General features: G+C 42.5%; 1 protein-coding gene across 7 annotated transcripts in view; it reads right to left on the bottom strand.

Annotated features, from left to right (window-relative positions):
* Positions 1–20206, bottom strand: part of LOC134633624 (SRC kinase signaling inhibitor 1-like) — a 147065-nt gene that overhangs the window by 30395 nt on the left and 96464 nt on the right. For all 7 annotated transcript variants that reach the window (XR_010573771.1, XM_065471571.1, XM_063482507.1 and 4 more), the window contains 5 exons: positions 18677–18878; positions 12374–12503; positions 10796–10967; positions 3806–4743; positions 2347–2436 (listed from right to left, as the gene is read on the bottom strand). Coding sequence is in view for 6 of the 7 variants with exons in the window: in XM_065471571.1 (XP_065327643.1) it covers positions 2347–2436; positions 3806–4743; positions 10796–10967; positions 12374–12503; positions 18677–18878 (1532 nt within the window). In the remaining variant the exon portion in view is untranslated. The remainder of the gene's footprint in view (positions 1–2346; positions 2437–3805; positions 4744–10795; positions 10968–12373; positions 12504–18676; positions 18879–20206) is intronic.

Consider the following 20206-nt stretch of genomic DNA (forward strand, 5'->3'; position numbering starts at 1 on the left):
TATTAAATATATGCATTTATTAAAAGGTTTCCCTGGTTTTTGGATGTTAAAATGAACACCCACAAGAGTGACTCAAAAGAAATGTGGGAGGTTCAGGACACAGGAATCCTGGCTGCTACAAACTAAAAGCATCAGTAGGGCTTCTCGCCTTTAAGGTTACAGCCAGCAGCTTCATTTTCTATAATATGACATTGCAATAAAGTGCACAACACAGAATCAAAAACAGTTTCTCTTCAGTTTCATAAACAGTACTTGGATTGTAACCTGCCCTTGTTCTATTTTCCCACAGTGTTTAAATTTGTCTTATGTTTTAATGATGTTGGGGTACAGCAAATCTGAGGCTTCCCGGGGCTTCCAAATGCTATCCTGCTGAGTCTCTAATGCCTCCCAGAAACACACACACACACACACACACACACACACCAAAAAACACATAACCAAAAAACAGCATCTGTCAGCATGTCTCTGGCTCCAGTAATACCAAATATATCCATCCATCCAATCTCATCTGTTAATATAAAATCCCTGAAAGACAAATTTAAGGACTTAATTAAGGATGCTCGGCTCCAACATTTGGATCGAATATCAACCTGATCCTACTCAGAGAGCTCGAGTGGGTATCGGTGGCCCCGGGGTGAACTGAATTAACTTCATCAGCACATCAGCAGTGCGCTGGCTGCTACAGCACGGAGGAAGCTCACGGCAAAAGGTCAGCAGTTTGGAGGTGTTTAATGTTGGTGACAAACAGCTTTTCTCTGGATCTTTGCAAAAGTTTTTTGACTTCACCACAAACTCTGGTCAAACAACTCGACATAACCAAAACATGCATAGATAAGTCTTTCCCTGTTTCTCTCACAGCTTGGCCTGGTACTTAGAAAGTGCCAGTCTACTCTTGCTGCACTTTTGCATGCACACACAGCACTTTGCCTTAAATTGTTTTTATCAGTCATGGGCACACTGACTGATGCATGACTGGAGTTTAGGAAGTATTGAGATCTCTAGTGGGCTTTTTTTTTAATCCTGATTGTTTAACACAAGACCCCTGAAGAATGGAGGGGAAGTGTACTGGTACTGGTACTGACTTTCAGGAGCGGCAGAGAAGTATGTCAGGCTGGTGTAGGAAATGTATGAGGACAGCAACACAAAGGTGAGGGGTGTAGTTGAAGCGACACGGATTCAAAGTGGGGATGGGATTACATCAGGGATCAGCTGTTTGCTGTGGTGATGGACAGGCTGATCAATGAGGTCATGCAGTCTCTGTGTACTATGATGTTTGCAGACATTTTTATCAGGTGGAAGAAAGCTTGGAGAGGTGGAGGTATGCTCTGGAGAGAAGAAGAATGAACGTCAGTAGAAGTAGGATAAAATCATGTGTGTGACTGAGATCGAGACAGGTGTAACAATGAAACTATAAATATCAGAGGTTGTGAAGGTAGATGAGTTTAAAAAGCAAGTGCAAAAGAGAGGTGAAGAAGAGAGTGCAGGCGGGGAGGAGTGGGTGGAGGTGATTGTCAAGGGTGAGCTCAGGTTGAGCAGTTTGGAGACAAAGTTAGAGAGCCATGGCTGAGATGGTTTGGACATGTGCAGAGGAGGGATAGTGAATATATTGGACAAAGGATGCTGAAGATGGAGCTGCCAGGCAGTAGGAGAAGAGGCCTGAAAGGAGGTTCATGGGTGTGATGAAGAAGGACATGCAGAGGTTTGGTGTAGCAGAGGAGGATGCTAGAGATCTGCTGTGGTGAGCCCTAAAGGGAGTACCCGAATGAAGAATTCAAAGTTTTCCCCAAGGACACTTCAACATGCTGATAGGAAGAGCCAAGACTCAAACCCCTGACCCTCTGATAAAGAAGCATCCTGGCATTCACAGCCTGCCGTGTAAAGCCTGTTAAAAAAGCCTTTATCACACTAACAATATGTTTCTGTTCACTTGATTAATATCTTACGAACTTCGATCACATAAAACTTTAAGCCTGAATGCTAAAGCTGCACGCTGCAAATCTCCCAGCAGTCTACAAATGTTGTAAATGTGATATTTTCTAACACATTATCAACTGAACTGAATTCTTATCAGACTTTTTATGGATGTGGATAGGTCGTACTTCATGTACTTTTCTGTATTTTCAAGTTTTCAGGGCAGTGTGTATGGAATGGATCTGTAAATGGGCTTTGGATTAGTTCAAAAGAAGTGTAAGAACAAATCGTACACTAGGTAACAACTACAAAATGGATTTGTTCACTTCAGACAAACGTGTGTCTGTGTTTGTGTGTATAAATGAAGTGTTTTCACAGGATTTCTATGCGTGTTTGTTGCGTGTGTGTGTGTGTGTGTGTGCGCGTGTGTCTTACGGGCTTTCTGCCTCAGGCGCTTTGCTCAGTACTCTCTGCAGCAGCCCGGTCAGGCTGGCTATCTGCTTCTCCATCGCCTCCATACGCTCCCTGGATTCAAAGATGCACAGAAATGGTGGCTAACAGATGTTTCATACACATTTTACATAAAACATAACTTAAAAGGTTTCTCAGTTCTTAGTCCTCATTTAAAATTTAAAGTCAAGTGTAATTACTTTTGAGTTTTTTGTGTTATGAAATCAATGAAATTACCTCCTCACATAAAAATAAATCTACTTTTGTATAAACAGCAGCTATCAGGACTGAAAAAGCAAATAAGTGTCGCGTGTCAATAACTGTAACTAAATGGCACGACGCTGGCTCCAAAGTGAATCATTTGCCACAGACTCTCATGCTAAATGCTACAAAAATTGTTCTGGCCTCTAAGTATAGTTTGCTACACTATAACAACTGCAATATGGATGAATTGTTTTAGCATGCCCATTTGTATTTTAAGACTTGAAATTAGAGGCGTGGCCACTTTGAGCAACACTTGTGTCGTCACTGGGAGCTCTACACCAAACCTCACTAAAACAGAACATTTAAGAAGTGTGTGCTTCCATTTTGTAAAGTAAGTAAAATTCTAGTAGTTCTTTAGTTTGTAAAGTATCACTAAATGGCAGATATAGGTCTCTCTGCATTGCACACGAACAGTTAAAGATGCAGCTTGCTAGCCAAGCTAGCTGATGTTAGCAAATAAAATTATATCACCATCAAACTCTCATCACTTCAAAACAAACAAACATGGCAGTGGGCAATATGCCAAAATTGAGGCTTTAGAACAAAACCAAATGTCTGCATCCATTTTTTTTAAAAACACATTGCCACCGCTACATAACTATGATAGCAGCATAATTTTCATCTGTTTCAAGACTTCTCTTTTTTAAAAAAATCATATTTTTAATATTGATCAGTTCTGCTAAACTGTCCAAATTTTATAGTACAGGAGATTGGTCATAACTGTTGGAGTACGATTTGTCTTCATATATATCTGATTTCTTGCTTGTGTGCTTGCTTAAAACTGTACATAAGCAGATATCCTTGAAGTCCTCATCTTTGCCTGTGATTCACCTGCCATCTCACGTGTTTCTCTATGTAAGCGTCTCATAAGGATCACTAATCTCCATGCTGTATACCATAGGAATAAAGCACCCAGCATTTTATTCTGGGGAGTGATTCATAAATTTGCACATCTACCAGTGATAAACAGTACTGACAATCTCACATTAGAAGAGATGCAAGATCACCAAGCTCTGAGCACAAACTGGTTGTTGGTAAGGTGTGAGTAATTTCTAGTTTGAAAGGCAAAATTATCAAAATCACTCATGAAGTCTGTTAACGTTATCATAGGAAAAAAAAGTAGACATCCTCCACACATACACATATGAATTGCCAGCAATTAATAAAAAGTCATAAGTACCTGGTTTCTGTCTCATTCCCCAGCAGAGGTGAGCCGAAGCTTCCAGGTCCACCTCCATCCCCTCCGGCACCAGCCAACAGGCACAGCTGCTCTGAGGTGAGACCCAGTCCTGGTCCCTGACCCCGGGCTTTGGGACTGTCCCCAAACACAGAAGAGGTCACAGAGTCTCTTCGCAAACTCTGTCTCCCTGGAGAACCCCGATTGGGCATGGTTGCTCCATAGGAATCTCTCATGTCAGGTATCTTCTGCGGGGAGGAGGGTGGAGGCACCCGCAACCCCATGGCCAACAGAGACGCAGCATAGGCATCGTTATAAAGAGGTCCTCCGGGCCTGTAGAGAGCGCTGTTTTCCATCAGTTCTCCTTGTAGTGCAGCTGCTGAATAGGAGGTGAGTGAACGCACTGATGCAGCACCTCCACCACCCCCACCTCCACCACGGCGGTATAAGGAGCCGTATGGGTCGGCTCTTGCTGGCAAAGGAGAGTGAGGACCCCCTGCGAGGCTAAGCCGACTCGGATCTGGACCCAGAGTGTAGGGGTCTGCGTAAATCCCGCCCCCACCACGATCATCCCCCCTCAGCAACACCATGCTTCTGGATCCCCCCATTTCATCGTCGGGCTTCACGTCCCTGCGCTCAAGTATGGCACTGGAGGAGGCGCAGAAGGCCGGCTGGGGGTGGTGGGGCTGGTGGGGCTGGTGGAGCTGGGGCTGCTGGTGGGGAGAGGAGTGGTGGGACTGGGAGTGAGGGTGAGGCAGGGAGTGGGTGTGGTGGGGTGGCCCGGCATAGGAAGAAGGCCTTCCGCCACTGTAAAGTAGACGAGCACGGGACGGTGAGCCTTGGGGAGGGGAAGCAGAGGAAGATGAATGCTGGGAAGACATCGGTGGATTGCTCAGGCGGCGGTTGGGTGGAGAGTCCTGGGGTGCATACACCATCTCCCTCTACAAATAAAGAACATAACTGTTATTCCTAGATACATAGCACATGTCCATCGAGTACTGATCAGTACAGGGTGCTGGAAAGTTTGCCCACAAGTCAAAAGTATAATTTGGGAAGAACATTGTGGGCTTTGTTGAACCTATTCTTTACACTCTCATGAAAATTCAAAGGGGTGTGGGAGTTTTTCCCAACAAGTCCACCAGTGGTTGTTAGACTTGCAGAAGGCTTTTGACTGTGTGGAACCTTGGGGAATCCTTTTGGGGGTGCTTTAGGACCACTGCAAGTAAATTTACTAGTCGATTCACTCTCACCTATTGCCATGAATTGAAAGTAGTCTCTAAAAGACTAAGATCAATGATATAAGGGGTGGAAATGAGCTTCCTCCAAACGAGATCTAGAATTACAGAGACAGGGTGAGGAGGTCAGCAACTCAAGAGGGGTTTAGAGTAGACCTGCTGCTTTTTTGCATCAAAAGGAGTCATTTGAGGTAATTCACATATCTGACTAGAAGGCCTCCTTGAGGCATATCTAACTAAGAGGAGACCCCAGGGCAGACCCAGGATATACTAGAGACAATTATGTCAGTTGGTTTGCCTGAGAATGATTCAGCATCCCCCCCCCCAGATGAGCTGGAGGCGAGAAGGTCGGTCTGGGCATCTTTATTTAGACCGCTGCCTCAGTGAATCAGACCTGGATAACATTACAGTGACAAAAAACAAGGTCAACTCTTTTGGCCTGTGTAAATCTTAGCGGCTCCACTGTTTTTGTTCACAGTAAATTTTGCTAAACAAGTCAGTAACTGTGCTTTTAGATCATTAGCGAAATCACTGAATACTAAGATGTGTCCCTAATATAGGCAATGTACATTAAGTGTTTGGATAGGGCTAAGAGGGATTTGTCATGCAGCTGAACCAAATGATCTGTATTCATTTTTGTTCAAGCCACATGGGAGGCTTGCCAATGTTGACTCACCAACTAAAGAAAATGGTTTATTGGTAAATGACATTATGAGATTGAAGCCATTTATCCATTCTTACCTAGTCAAAGGGAAGAGATACCACGTCACATGTTGGGAGTCTGAATGAGTGAGGTGGTGCATAGAGAGAACTCAGAGACGTGGTGTTACTGAACATGAACAGGCAAAATAGTCACAAACTCTTTGGTGGAAGTTGCTGAAATCTCACAGGTTGTTGGACAGATTGTGAGTGTTTGGTGTCGTCTGTTAACAGACTGAATCAGTGCTTTACTGATTTTATGTCCTTTCCCCATCTTATCTCTAGTCCACACTTCCAATCCCACAACAGCTGTCATGGACCTGGAAGTGAGCTTTAAAAAGAGAGTGATACTGAGGATGGTGTCCTTCACCTAGCTGAATATCATTATAGTTATTAATAATTCGAGTTCTGAGGTCTGAAACTACTTGTTCAAATCCAATAACGAGATTCTTTAGAAATATCATTAAAGTAACAGTTTAAAGTTTAAAGTTATACTAAAAGTGTGATTTGTGGAGGAAAAAAAAAATTTGATGTTGAGCCGGGGAGATTAAAAATGTTCACATTCATGAATAATGAAACGCAGCAACCATAATGGACCTACGGGCCATGAAGACTGCTATTATATTTATTATTTATTGCTTCTGTTAGGGTAACTTCATATAATAATCATGAATTCAAACTAAACAAGTTTAGAACCTAAACTTGACTCCTGACTCTCTAATGATATTATTCAATTCATTCACAAAATATTCTTAATCTCGTGTTTTGTGCTTGTACACAGTGGATTCAATCAAACACAACACAGAAGATTAAATGTTATTTAGCTGCTGCAGGCCAATCAAATCATGTTATAAAAGCATCCAGAGAAAGCGAGCTAGTTGTTGTGGAATTCAGCATTAAAATGAAGAAGACTTGATGATTATAGCACGTCATCACACTGTTATTATATAAAAGACATTACATATTCTGCAGCATGTCACCTCTCTTTTATCCACATCTCTCCAAATCTCTGGACGGGAAAAGGAGGTAACCTCTTGTCTGCAACTCAGAAGTTTTTGAGGCAGTTTTCAAGCTAAAGCAGTCTATTGATGGTAGGTATTAAGGTAGATTTGGAAAAGGATCACACACTGTATATGGTTTTATCTGCACCATCAGAAGAGCAGCGACTGAACATCCAAGTCTGATTTCACTGGTGGCATTAATCACTTTGGGGAAGGGATACATTTTGTTCTCACCGCGGTTGAACACAGTTAAGGAGAGGCAGAGATTTCACAATGATACTAGAATGCTTCACCCATTATGTCTGTCAGTTTTTGACTTTTCAGAAATTCAACAATCAGCTTGACAACTAGCCATTTCTTTAAAAAAGGGCAACTTACTGTAACAGTCAGTAGTTCATAGATGCCACTTCCTGATTGACAGGAAGGACTCTAAATTGCCCCTCTGAGTGCAGTTTAAGTTGCACTTGATGCTTTATTGACAGGCTGTGCATGAAGGGATAATCTTTTGGCATCAGACCCACATGTCAGATTGAAAGACAAAACAAAGCGGGGAGCGGAGGGTGTGAGTAAAAGCCGTGCTTTGAAGGAGACCAGACAGAAGAGTAATAGATACGGCAAAGAAGCACAAAAGAAGACAACGCTGTAATTGCTTGTGACGCACAGAGCTATCTCTCCTGGAGATGATGCAAATTGAAAAGCCAATATTTCCACATAATAACCCTCAGGTCTCTTCTAACAACACCCAGTGGACAGCCTCGCAGCACTCTGGGGTCATCATCTTCCATCTTGTATCTTAGCAACAGCCTCGTATCGACACCATCCTTTAAGTGCGCCGAAGACATGCAGACATTTCATTCCACCCCCTAAAGTCGCAAGACGCCTATCGCAGGTGCGCTCCTGAAAGCTTCATCCCACTGTGCCATTCAAAACTGCCCGTTCTCCAGCTGTGGGAAATCTACCAATCAATCTCCTCTTCATTCTGTCCTCCAGTCACACAGTCCGGTTTCAGTAATCCTCGTCATGCTTTTGTGGTCTGCAATCAGGGAGTGATCTTTGGCTATGCTGGCAAGAGTTCAGTAAGCTCACACACACACACACACGTCCTCGTCCTCACCTTGACAATGCACCTCACACACATCCAGCTCAAGGTAAGCCTGCTGGTTTGATAAGACTGTAAAACGCTACGAAGATTTCAGAGCTGAAGACGAGGAACAATCCCTCGGGAACAGCTGACCTCCAGCGCATTAGCGGGCAGCTGCAAATCACGCACACAGGCAGACAGTAAACCAATCGCATGCACACACGCAAACAAAAAGCCCCAGGATGTTTCACAGACAGCAAACTGAAACACCGAAACTTGTCAGAAAACACGCCGCTGCCGACGGCACTCGCCTCACTTCAGCTGTTAAATACGTAGATTCGTTTTTCACGCTGCATATGTCTGCCTTCCTGTAATGTAATTTATCTAGTTTATCATTTGCTTTATCCTATAAAAGCAGCGTTCTCTAACACTTTAAATTGCAGATCCTCATTTCCATAATCACACTGTAATTAGGAGGCAACAAAATGCATTCGGGGTTTTGTGCTGAAAATGCCGACGCTGCGAAAAGTGAATGACATGCAAAGGTTTGCTTTGCTCCTGCTGTAACAAAATGCATGAAGCATTAGTAATCATGCTAATGAAGCAGATGCCACATTTATGTTGCCAGAAACTGATTGATGTGTTAAAATAAATCTCACTGTGGCTGCTGGACAGGAGGATGTTATTTACAGGCGGCTGATCATCAGCTCAAATAAAGATAGGTTGATAAGTACATTTTAGTACACCAGTAATTTCATAGCACAATAAAAACTCAGACCTCTGTGAGAAACCGAGGGACACTTTGGTTAATGACTTGTGATTGACCAGTCATTAACACAAACCCTAACCAAGCATCATCCTCCTTTATTACCCAAATATTGATCAAAATTTACAAAATGAACTTCATATTTCATTACTGAATCTCAGTCTTTGTCCTGTCTTCCTCCGCTCGCAGATGGCTGCACATCCCTAGCTTCTGCCAGAGGTTTCTTCCTGTAAAAAGGGAGTTTTTCCTTCCCAACATCTCCAAAATACTTGCTTATGCTTGAATCTAGTGACTGATTCCATAAACTCATCAGGAAACAAAAGGACATTCGAAGGACTTCTTCACAATCAGAACTTATTTTGCCACCAGATGAGTCTGCTCCTACTGAAGGATTCAGGTATCAAGGCTTCACCTTTCAAACCTGTAAGGTATGTTCATCTTTTATACTCTGGAAGATCTAAAAACGAGTCAGGCCACATTAATCGCTCCAAAGAGATATCTGTGCATAGATGTTCATTATCTTTGGATAAAGGACAAGATTTTCAGGTACTGAAAGCATTATGCTTTCAATTTGTAGTCTAACAGCTATTAAAAGTGTTTAGTGTAAACAAAAAAATGGCTATTGTTTGGGAAGATTTTAGGTTTTTAAATCCATTAAACTTGTGGACAGAACAGGAAGTGTCCCCCCAGATAACTGCTGGCCACCCAGAAAGCCTTGAAAGAAAGCATCAAGAGGCCAAGCCAGCAGACTAGATGATGGGTTCCCAGACTGATCCCCTCAGAATCCCAGAAATCCCTAAATCTTGAAATGTTAACAGTTCTGACTGAATGATTGACTGACTACTGGGGAGATTTAAGTGGTGGCTTTAATTTTCCTGTTTCAGGTTGAGTTAGAAGATTCGTTATTATTTATTTCCTAGACGTGTTTAGGTTGAAATACACTGCATTCGTTTGCTCTCCTGTGGAAGCAATGCCATATTTGAATCTGGCTGTAATGGTAGGTTGGCTCTCTGGTCTATTTGAACAGCACTAGCTTGCATGTGCATATGGTGAGTCAGTGGGAACTGTTTTTATTTGAAGTTAGGGAAATAATACCTCAGCTTCAGCAATTAAAAGACTGCATCCACGAGCCAGTCCTCAGACGAACAGGAGTACGAGTGTCATCTCAGAGAAGTGTTTCTGCTGTTTTGCAGTCTGCTGGCATGCAGCCCACTCAGCACGGGAGATGTGAAAGACTGGCGCTCGTCCAGGCTCAGTGTTGGGAAAAAATCACATGACTCACTCTCGACGAGTGAATGAAACTAACTTAAGCCTGAACACATTGTGTAATGCAAACTAGCATGTGTAAAGAGATATAAAATCAGTGTTTCATGGGAGATTGATGTGGGCGTGAGGGTATATGAATAAGAGTTTTCAAAGGGAATTATGAAACATTATTTATGACAGGACTGCACAGAGTGTGAATCTGCAGTGAAGAAAAGGGATCATCTTCTGCCCTTACTTTGCATTTTGGTTAAATACTTAAACAGATAACTGATTACTAAAATAGGTTACTGTATTTCTAAAGACGTTTAAAGGCAAATTTCCAAACTCCATATTTCTTTTTGTTTAGGGCTTTGTTCAACCTCCTGGTCTACTGGTGTTTTGCAATTTTAAATAGCAGAAATATTCTCTACCCATGCATGTTTATCATATTTCTAACCCTAAAGGGAAGCAGAAAATCCAGCATTAAAAATCTCCTCATCTAAATGAACGATAAATAATAAAAATACTGGCGGCCACATGGTAGAAACACTTATGCTATCCGCTATCATCTTCAAAATTTTACAACACCTTGCCAGACTCAAAGTGATCCAAGATTTTTAGTAGACACACCGATGATACGAATCTGAAACTCTGACGTCGCCTCGTTCTTGAGTTATCGCATTCACAAACTTGGGTGTCCACGCCGCCCACCCGGCCTCTCACCTGGTGGCTTAAAAACGGCTGAGGAGTAAAAAACATGAGTGTTTGACCTTGGCGAAGTTTATTTCGTATTCTTTTAGTTCTGTAGACACACGCTGTCCTCACGGCCAGAGAGAAGGAGGAAAATGGGAGAAGCTGTTCATGAATGCGCCTGTAGCGTTTAACCCTCTTTCTCCATGTTTTGAACATCGAGGCTTATTTGTCTCTTTCCTCCAGGCGTTTGTGTGCACGCAGACTCACACTTACCCGCAGGTCTCCGTTTGCCAGGTGTGGGTTGTGATGTCCAGGGTAGGTGCTGTAGATGGGCTCTTTGCAGTAAATCTTAATTACGCAGCGGTCCTGAACATCCCGTGGGTCCTCCAGCTCATAGAAGACATTACGGGTCTCATCTTTAATCAACAGAGCCGTGCTGGGAGACCTGAATATCAATAGTCGTCAACGCACACACAAAAAAAGACGCAAACACTGATAAACAGTCCATGCAAAGACAATTTCAGCATCTATTACACACTAATATGATACAGTGATGTACGTTCACTTGGAGAGTGGGAGGCGGATTTCTAACTGCATGAGGTGCTCGTAATGAGAGAATCAGCTGGAAGCGGACTGATATTAGGTTAATCAGAAATCTAATGTTCAGTGTTTAGAGGTAAAAAAGTCCTGTGGATAACTAACGTGGAAGATTCTAGAGAGAAACGTATAATTTAGAACTTAATGAAAATGATCATTGATGCTTTTGACCCAGTTCTTTGTCCTGAATGCACACTTGTTCAAAAACGTATTGCAGTTAAGGTGAAATGAATGGGCAGCTTATTGGTGTTGGTCAGCAGTGCAACTTTCAAACCAAAGACACCACATGAGATTTTTATTTATATGTATTTGCTGCAACCAAGACAAGAGCTGATAAAAAATAGGCTGAATTTATCAAACTTAGTGGCTTAACATGAAAAATAGAAGAATCCTTTAGATTTTGGTGCAGAATCGCATCATTTTATTTAAGTAATTCTGCAAAATGTGTGGATGGACACAAGATTAACACAAGGACTGTTGACTTTTTACAGTCTGCTCACTTTCCACCATCACATCGAAACTCATTAGAGAGATGGCTTATGGTAGCCAAACCGTTTCCTTTCTGGTTAAAGAACATAGCGATAAAAGAGCAGCACGACAAGCTAAAGATGGTCACGGTTTTCAAATATTCGAACAGTTATTAAATTATATATAAAAACTAAATCTTCTCTGTGATCATTTCTGGTCTTAAATTACATATTTTCACCATTTTTTAGTAGCACTTCACCATCAAAAGTTATTAAAATGAAAAGAGATCAAAAATAAGGTTGATTTAAATCTAGCTGATAAAGTTATATCTCATTTTTACCAAAAATATGATGATATATGATGAGTTCAATTCTGGGGTTGTTCTCTGGTTACATGGAGTGAAATTAGTAGTCAGCATTAGCAAGCTAAGCTAACCAAAAAAAACTGAGGGTTGTTTTAGACATTTTTGGAAATGAAATGAGGCATTTAAAGGATATTTAAAGAAAAATATAAGTCATCGTCATTTTCAGTGCCTCGAGTGCCGGAGAGTGGCTCCTTCTCTCCTGCTTTTATTCCCCATCTGTTTAAAGAAATGAATTTTCATGTGTGGCTGGTTGAGGATGAAGTAGAAATGAATCATCGACAGCCTCTGACCTTGAGATTGATTTATAAAACATGCCATAAATGAAGTGTAAATATCGCACTGCAGAAAGTTTGTAAAAGATCTAAACAGATCGATAAACATGCAGACGTGTTAATATCCTGCGTTCGTGGATGTCGACCTACCTGAGCATGGCCATGGTGAGCCTTTGGGGGAACATGTGCACGATGAGGGCCCTCAGAGTGTCCAGGCTGGTCAGCTCGTGGGTCAGGTGAACCCTGCGAGTCTCCTCCCCAAGCTGGAGGAACAAGATCCCTGCATTTATGGATGGGGAGGAGCAATGGGGGAGATTCACAGTGGTAGATGGGGGTGGGGTGAAGTTTGGAGTCGGTGATGAAGGCAGAGAGCGTAGGAACAATTTTCACCTCAAGGTTTTCAACAGTGTAGAAGCAGCTAATAATCATCCATTTTAGCTGAAAGCACACTGCTTGGCATAATCCCTCCGTTTGCGCTGCTCTTAGCGTCTATACAGCAGGCATTTCCCTCGTTACCACCTCTGATCCAAAGCTCTCCATCTCAACGAAACCCATATGTGGGAGCAGGGTGAGAGCACAACATGTTTTACTTTGTTCAACTTAATTTACTGTTAAAAAAAGGCAATTAACTAAATTAGTTGGAATAAATACTGAAGACTGAGGTCAAAATCGATATGTTACACAAAATGATTTAATGAATTTTAGCGTTAAGTTCCTGTTTAATTATACGTGGCCTGTATGCTGTGCTGCAGATTGATCTAAATGTCAGTGGTCAGATTGTAAATGTTCCTCCTGCTCACCATTAGTCAGGGTTTCTGCAGTGTTCACCAAATTAAATTCAAGACTTTCTGAGACCTTTTAATACAACACACAATGGCATTTCATACTTGTTTTACAATAAAACCCGAAGGGTCAACGATAATTTATTAAGCGCATAAATGTATAGACACGGGCGATTTTTTTCGGTGGTAATAACTGACCCAGGATGAGTTAATTTGATGCAGATCTAATGTTGCCAGCAGCAGCATCACGATGCACTGTCACAGAAACCCAACTTTTAGTTTTGTGCAGCACAAAGTCTCCCGACAGCCTAGAAAAAGCAGCCGAGTCTGATGGCAAATGGAGAAATGCTGACAAAATGCGATACATTCGTTTTTCGCCCCAAGTCAGCACGACACTGAAACTAATGTTTGTCAAATTAAAGTATGTTTCATGAAAGGAATCACTTTTTTCTTTTTAGACACAACCGAGCTTTGAAGCACATTGTGCTCCAAAGTTATCTATGACCTTTTCCTAGCACAGAAAGTCTAAAAACACTGCACTGGGTTTGAATCAAAGTGTCCAGTTTGGGATTTGCATCACTAGTTGACTAAAATTTAAAAACTTGCTGGTTGGATGCTCTTGCTTCTGGGCAAAAGAAACGCTGTGGCACAGCGGGGTGCGCCGATGTGTTTTGTTTATAGAACCCAGAAGCAGACGTAGAGAGGAGTTGCAGGAGTTAACAAAAGGCGAGCCTTTATTTGGCTGTAAGCAGTGGTAAAACATATAACTAAGAAAAACCTATGGACACTATGAGAATGAACACTGTGTAACCGAAGGCTACTGTGAAACACAGTGAGAGATATGAGGAAAAACCTATGAAGACTGTGGTGACGATAACAGACGACCTGACAATGACATACGGAAAACAGAGGACTTAAATACACACAGGAGGTGATCAGGGGAAGTGGGAACACATGGGGAACAGCTGACTGATATGAGCCTAATGACAGGACAGGGGAAGTAAAACTAAATACAATGAACAAAGAACACAAGAACACAATTTTGACTCCTTCAAAATAAAACAGGAAACACGGCGACGTAAATATGACAATACAAGCTCAGACCTAAAACATATGAGAGACTAGACAAGAACCCACACACAGAAACCAAGGAGACAATGATACATAATGGCTGATTTTAACCTCAACTAAAACCTAAATAAGAATACCACATGAACCATCATCACAAATCTAACATAAGACAAATACCAACTACACTCTCTCGCCCTGTCGCCCTGTTTCAGCTGGGATAAGCTCTGTAGATCAGCTGATGTCAGTGCCAGCTAATATTAGCTGACAGTTCAGGTGATGCCCATATGCACATCCAATTGAGTAGCTTAAACATGGACCATAATTCAAGCTGCTTCAGCCTGTGCACATTTGGTGTGGATCTGCAAGCATCTTTGCAACCCACCTTCACCACAGCTCCTGTTCATTTTGCAGTTTCTCACTTAAAGAACATATCTGTTTACAGTGGTGCTGGGATAAAAAAAAAACATTACATTTCGAGATATTTCTAATGGTTTGCTCTCCTTGTTCCTTTACATTCTGAGATTGTGATCTGTGTTATAAAACATGTAACTGAAAGTGGATCACTAAAAAAAGAATGTGATGGCAGAACACTTGATGAAATGTATTGATGTACCTAATAAAGAGGCTACTATAGCTAAGGCTCACACTGCTGTACTATGAAATGCGAAAAGTCACATTGAGCAACACATAATTATCAGCCTCACTTTAAATGGAAGCTGGGATTCCGAGTGGACGCAGTGAAATTCTCACCGACTCCAAGTGCAGAAAAGTAAAATTAACACTGACTCAGATGTGTTATACTGTAAAAGGCTTGTTTTTATAGAACAGTTTAAACCTTTTGAAGGGCGGAGGTGATGGTGAGATATCCCTAAGGATGGAGGCAACTTACACGTTTGGGGTTTTAGCTCACGATTGAGGATGATATAAAAAAAAATTTTACGCCTGTGCTACAGCCCGGTAAAGCATGAAGAAGAGTAAACATGAAATGAAATGATAGAACGTTTCACAGAGAGTTGATGCTTATCTTAATATGCTGTTTATGTGGTATAAAACATTTGAAACTCTTGACATTTTTCTGGCTTGTCCTACATTTTCTGTGTCCTACAAATGCTATAAAGATACTTTTAAGGAGGAAATGGTTTCGCTTGCTGCCACGGCCATTAATCAAAGACGACAGGTAGCTCGGCGAGATCATTTGGAGGCATTAGACAGCTCTGTTTATATTCAGCACTCCTATAGGCAGTGCACTGAAGTCTGACTTTCACTTGACACTCAGAGGGCCTTGCCAGGTTCACTAGATTAAAACTTGATGCCTTCAGTCAACTCAAACATTACCTGAAGGAGGACAGTGCCGTACAGGAACAGAGCTAATGTGTCTTGTTTACGGCTGCCTGTCAGAAACATCAAATCAGATTAAGCGAGTGATGGCCGCCTGACGTATTAATCAAAGTGAGGTTGTCAATACACGTCCACAAATGAAGGCTGATAGAAGACAGTGAAAATAAGAGTCCATTAGCTCCGCCTGCTGTGCTGACTGCTGATGAAATGAAACCTCAGTGGACAGATTTGAATCAGTGACTGGAATCAGACAACCTTTACTCTCATATCAAGCTCCAAACATAACCAGGAAGAAAGTGGAGACGAATGGTGAGAATAAAATTTTAAAGGGAGTCAGGAAACAGTGTCGAATCACAGCGAAGGCACTAAAATTTGAGTTTCACAGGTCAAACATGTGAAACGACCTGACGTGTAGTTTGTTTGAGGAGCTCGAGAGGGGAAGCTGCTGTGCAAGTAACCAACTGTAGAGTCAGAAACTTTTCATAAGTCAAGGTAAGCTGTGTCCACAGCTGTGCAGTGGCTCGGTCAGGATGTGCTTATGCCAAGCTCAAACTACAACAGTTTAGAAGTTCTCACACAACAAATGGAGCACTTTAGCATCCATCCATCCTTTCAGGCATATACAAATATTATTCACACCTATGGCCAAATTAGAATGCCAATTAACCAAACGGTAAGTCTTTAAATCTTCAGACTGTGGAATTAAGCTGGAGCGTACAAAGAGAGCTGAAGGGGCTTGTGGTGTGAATGAGACATGACGGGTCCAAGGATCATAGTTTTGAGCTATTTTATTGACTTGCATCACACCACAACACACACCAACCCCTGAGTCCCCGTGTTTTTAACTCGGCGGGCGTGATTAAGGATGCCGTGCAGGTGCGTCCGCCCTCCCTGCACTGCACTGCAGACCACGCTTCACCACAGGGCTGAAAGACAAAAAAAGCCTCAAATAGAAAGAGAAATCCAGACATTCCTCAACAGCTATCGCAGAAGGATTCTCCACATTCGCTGCCCAGACATAATCAGTAACATCAAACTATGGGAAAGAACCTGTCAACACCCAGTAAAGGAAGAAATCAGGAAGAGAAGATGGTGCTGGGTAGGGCACACTTTATGCAAACCGCCAACCAACATCACCAGGCAGGCTCTCAGGGGGAACCCCCAAGGCAAGCGAAAGAGAGGCCCCCCAAGAAACACCTGGCGACGAGACCTCGAGGCAGAAGCAAAAAAGATGGGCTACACCTGGACTCTAGAAAGAATGGCCCAGGACACAAATCTCTGGAGATCTACCTTTGGCGGTCTATACCCTGGGAGGGGTGACGGGTAGTAGTACAAAGAGAACCAAGGCAGACAGAAGAAGAACAAGGAAAGTCCATGCAGAAAGGCCCCGATCAGCCAGTGGACCTCTGCTATGATTGGCTGTCTTTTTCCTAGAGGTGCTAGAACATCCTTGGATTTTGTGGCAATCATTTAAAGAATATTGAGGACTTTAGGGGTACTGCACAGTACATGATGAGCGACTGTATGACCCATCATTGCTGGAGTTAATACCAAACTTTCTTTCCAAATTCATAAAATGAGCATTTGATGGGTTGAAATTGAGTGAACACATCAAAGCCAGTGCTAACACGGTGATTTGGGACTCATTTACAACCATTTTTGCACATTTTTGTGACTCCTGGAAATACTTTTAGCAGAGGGATATGCTCGGGTAGAGCGTACATGAGGACACATGATACCCACTTGTTTGTCATAAATTCTGTGGATAATGACTTGTTCTATTCATACAGGTGCTCATTCAGACACCACACAGTACTTTGTACTCTGGAGCTGGTTGGATAAACACAGTTTAATGTCTGATCCAACTGAGTCTGACACTTCTATTCTCACATTCAGCTCCCCTGGGTAATATTTACGAAGCTTCAGGGGTGCAGTGCGTGTCTGAAGGCTCGGGTTATCACTCTCTAATGAGAGGTGGGCAGCCAAACGTCCCTCCAGTCCCAGCCCTTCGTCTGTGAAACCACACTATTTTTTTTAAAGATTGAGCTATTGAGCTACTGTTGAATTTTGGCACAGTAGTTCTGATTTGTGCCTTTGAGCGCATCACCAAATGTGACTTAACCTTCAGACCCTCATATAGTTCAATAAAGATGGCAGGACAGTCCCTTGACTCCGTTGGTCCTGCTTTACACTTGCATTGCCTCGGCTGTAAGATCGGCTGGAGCCAACGACTCGGAAACACCAAGGTCAATCATTACATCACGCCTGCGTCAGGGTTTCTGGGCGGTGAAAAAAAAAACATCTTGAAAGAGCATCGATATCGATAAATGTCTTGTGAGTCTGTTGCTCTACATTTTTCTTTGGTTTGAGGATTTCACTGAGTAAATGGGTGCAGCAGTGGGCGAATTTAGGCCAAGAGCTGGTGGCAAAGCTCCCCTTTAATCAAAGGAGTCTGGGTAATGGCCACCAGCAGAGATGTCAGCACAAATAAAGGTTTTTAATCTCAAAAGTTAGTCTAGAAGTAAAAAATAAGCCTCAAATAAAATGAGCTAACATTAAAAAAAAAATCAGTACTTGTAACAGTCTTTTTTTCTCAAGCATCACCTCTTTGTAATCATCAGTCTGCAGTCAGCAATTTAACTGAGAGTTTGGAGAAGCAGTGGGAACCATCCTTGGAGTAACAAGCTTGTTATCTCTGACCAATCAGCCAAAAAAGTCTGAAAGTGTAACTGTAATAAAAAAAAAAGTAAATGTTATTACTGGGAGATGAATCCTGTCCCGACTTGTCATTTGTGGTTCAAAGAAATGAGAAACAGATTACACCCGCACAGACTCGGAGTTTAAAATGACAACTGAGGTGGTTTTTTCCCACTGAAATAACTTACTATTAAAACAACATTACAGAGACTTTATGAATAAACAGGAAAAAAGGACAACCACACCCTAAAATGTCAAGATTATAATCTTTAATCTGAATAAAAACCCTGCTGAATGAAACTAAAAGCTGTCTGCATAATTGAAGGCTCCAATCTCCTGAAATATCTTTGGATTTTATTGTAGAAAGTTTGTAGTCATCATCCCCGTGAGTAGACTGTACGTGCACATGTCTAACCCCTACATGTTCTCATTTATTGCACAGAATCGGAAAGGTTCAAGTCGTTTTCGTCATTTCTGCTGAGTGGATATCACAGATGGGGCTCGACACAATCTAAATATGAGAGATATGAGATTTTTCAATTTTACTCAAAGACAGCGGACTGACCTGGCGCCCGCAGCTTGGCCTGGCTGGACGAGCGGGCCAGCGGCAGGCTCTGGCGGAGCCGGTTCATCCTGTTGAAGCCGATGGGAATATCAGGGTCTGACATGCTCTCCAGATTTTCGGCTGACGCGAAGGATACCCTGCTGGCCTGGTCGGCGAGAGCCGGCTGTGTCGGGCTGAGTCGTGTCACACGTGGCGTGCGAGTCTGCGAGACAGAAGTCAAGAAGTCAGGAGAGAAAAATAAAAGCACGGATGATGCAGAGCGATCAATGAGCTGACACCAAAAACACATGCAGAACAGAAAGCAAACAAAATTGGCCTTGGGAAATCAATGCAAAGAAACAAAAGAGGCTGTAAAGACCTGCTTTTAGCACAAATACAGACATTTAACCTCAGACAAAGAAGCTTTACGTCTTCATCTACGCACAGAGACTCAACACAAAGTGAGCCGAAGCCTAAAATTAGAGCAGCTCAGACAGCCAGGTTAAACAAACCCATGACATCTGAGTCAAACTCAGGGCCACCTGCGTTAATGGGACACAAAAAAACTATTCAAACAATGTTTCAATTAAATGTTCTGATATGTAGGAGGCAGCAGCTGGTGCTGACTGAAATCTTTCTGAAGATGAAATAAATGGATGATATTCTGCTGGTGGCTCAGAGCACGTGACCGAGAGCCTGGTGGTTTCAAATGCTCCTAAAAAGACTGAGCCAACTGGGGCATTGTGATGCTAATGACCCCAGCAAATCCAAACTCTGGCCTGGATAGCCCCTCTATCTGTAATGCAGATTGCTGCTAATATTTCACCTGTCCAATCTGAAACCACTGGGAAGCCCAAATTGAGAAGGACCTCTCATTACAGCCCTACCAGGAGCTCCTGCAGCAGGTTGGCTTTTAATGAATCCTTACTGACAGACATTTTCCAGCCCAAAGACTACAGTAATGAGCTCCCACAGTGCCACGTGAAGCCAGCCCCAATTGTCTTATGCATCCGTGCTCTTTGCTTAGTCCTCACTAACACTCTATGGGTGCTGTTTGATTTCTGGAGGCTACAGCGGGCCACGCATGTGTGCGCAAACATGTAGGAAACGCCAACAATCACGTCAAAAGACATCAAATCTGAGGATAAAATGCACACTTACAGTCTGCTCCACTAAATTATCTCTTGAGGGTTTGCTCTTTCTTCATTAATATAATTTCAAGAGTCCTTTAAATTAAAAAAAAATGGCGAAACACATGCACCCACACGTCTCTTAACACAGAGAACAGGCTGAAGGATTATGTGTGCCTCCTCTCATATGTTTGGAGATTTATGGTCTCGGAGTGCGCTCGACAGCCAGACACTGCACACCTTCTGCCTTCCAGCGCACAAGAATCAAGCTGGCGGGGAGAAAAGAGCCGGGAATTATAAAGTTTGTGTTCAGCGAATCGTGAAGGGAAGAAGGGAAAAAGGGAAAAAGAGCAGATATGGGTTAGAAACAGAGCGTATATTCACCAGAGAAAGGGGAGAGTAAACAGAGTAAAAAAGACGG

Source organism: Pelmatolapia mariae, linkage group LG8 (genome assembly GCF_036321145.2).
Source record: "Pelmatolapia mariae isolate MD_Pm_ZW linkage group LG8, Pm_UMD_F_2, whole genome shotgun sequence".
NCBI classification, from domain to species: domain Eukaryota; kingdom Metazoa; phylum Chordata; class Actinopteri; order Cichliformes; family Cichlidae; genus Pelmatolapia; species Pelmatolapia mariae.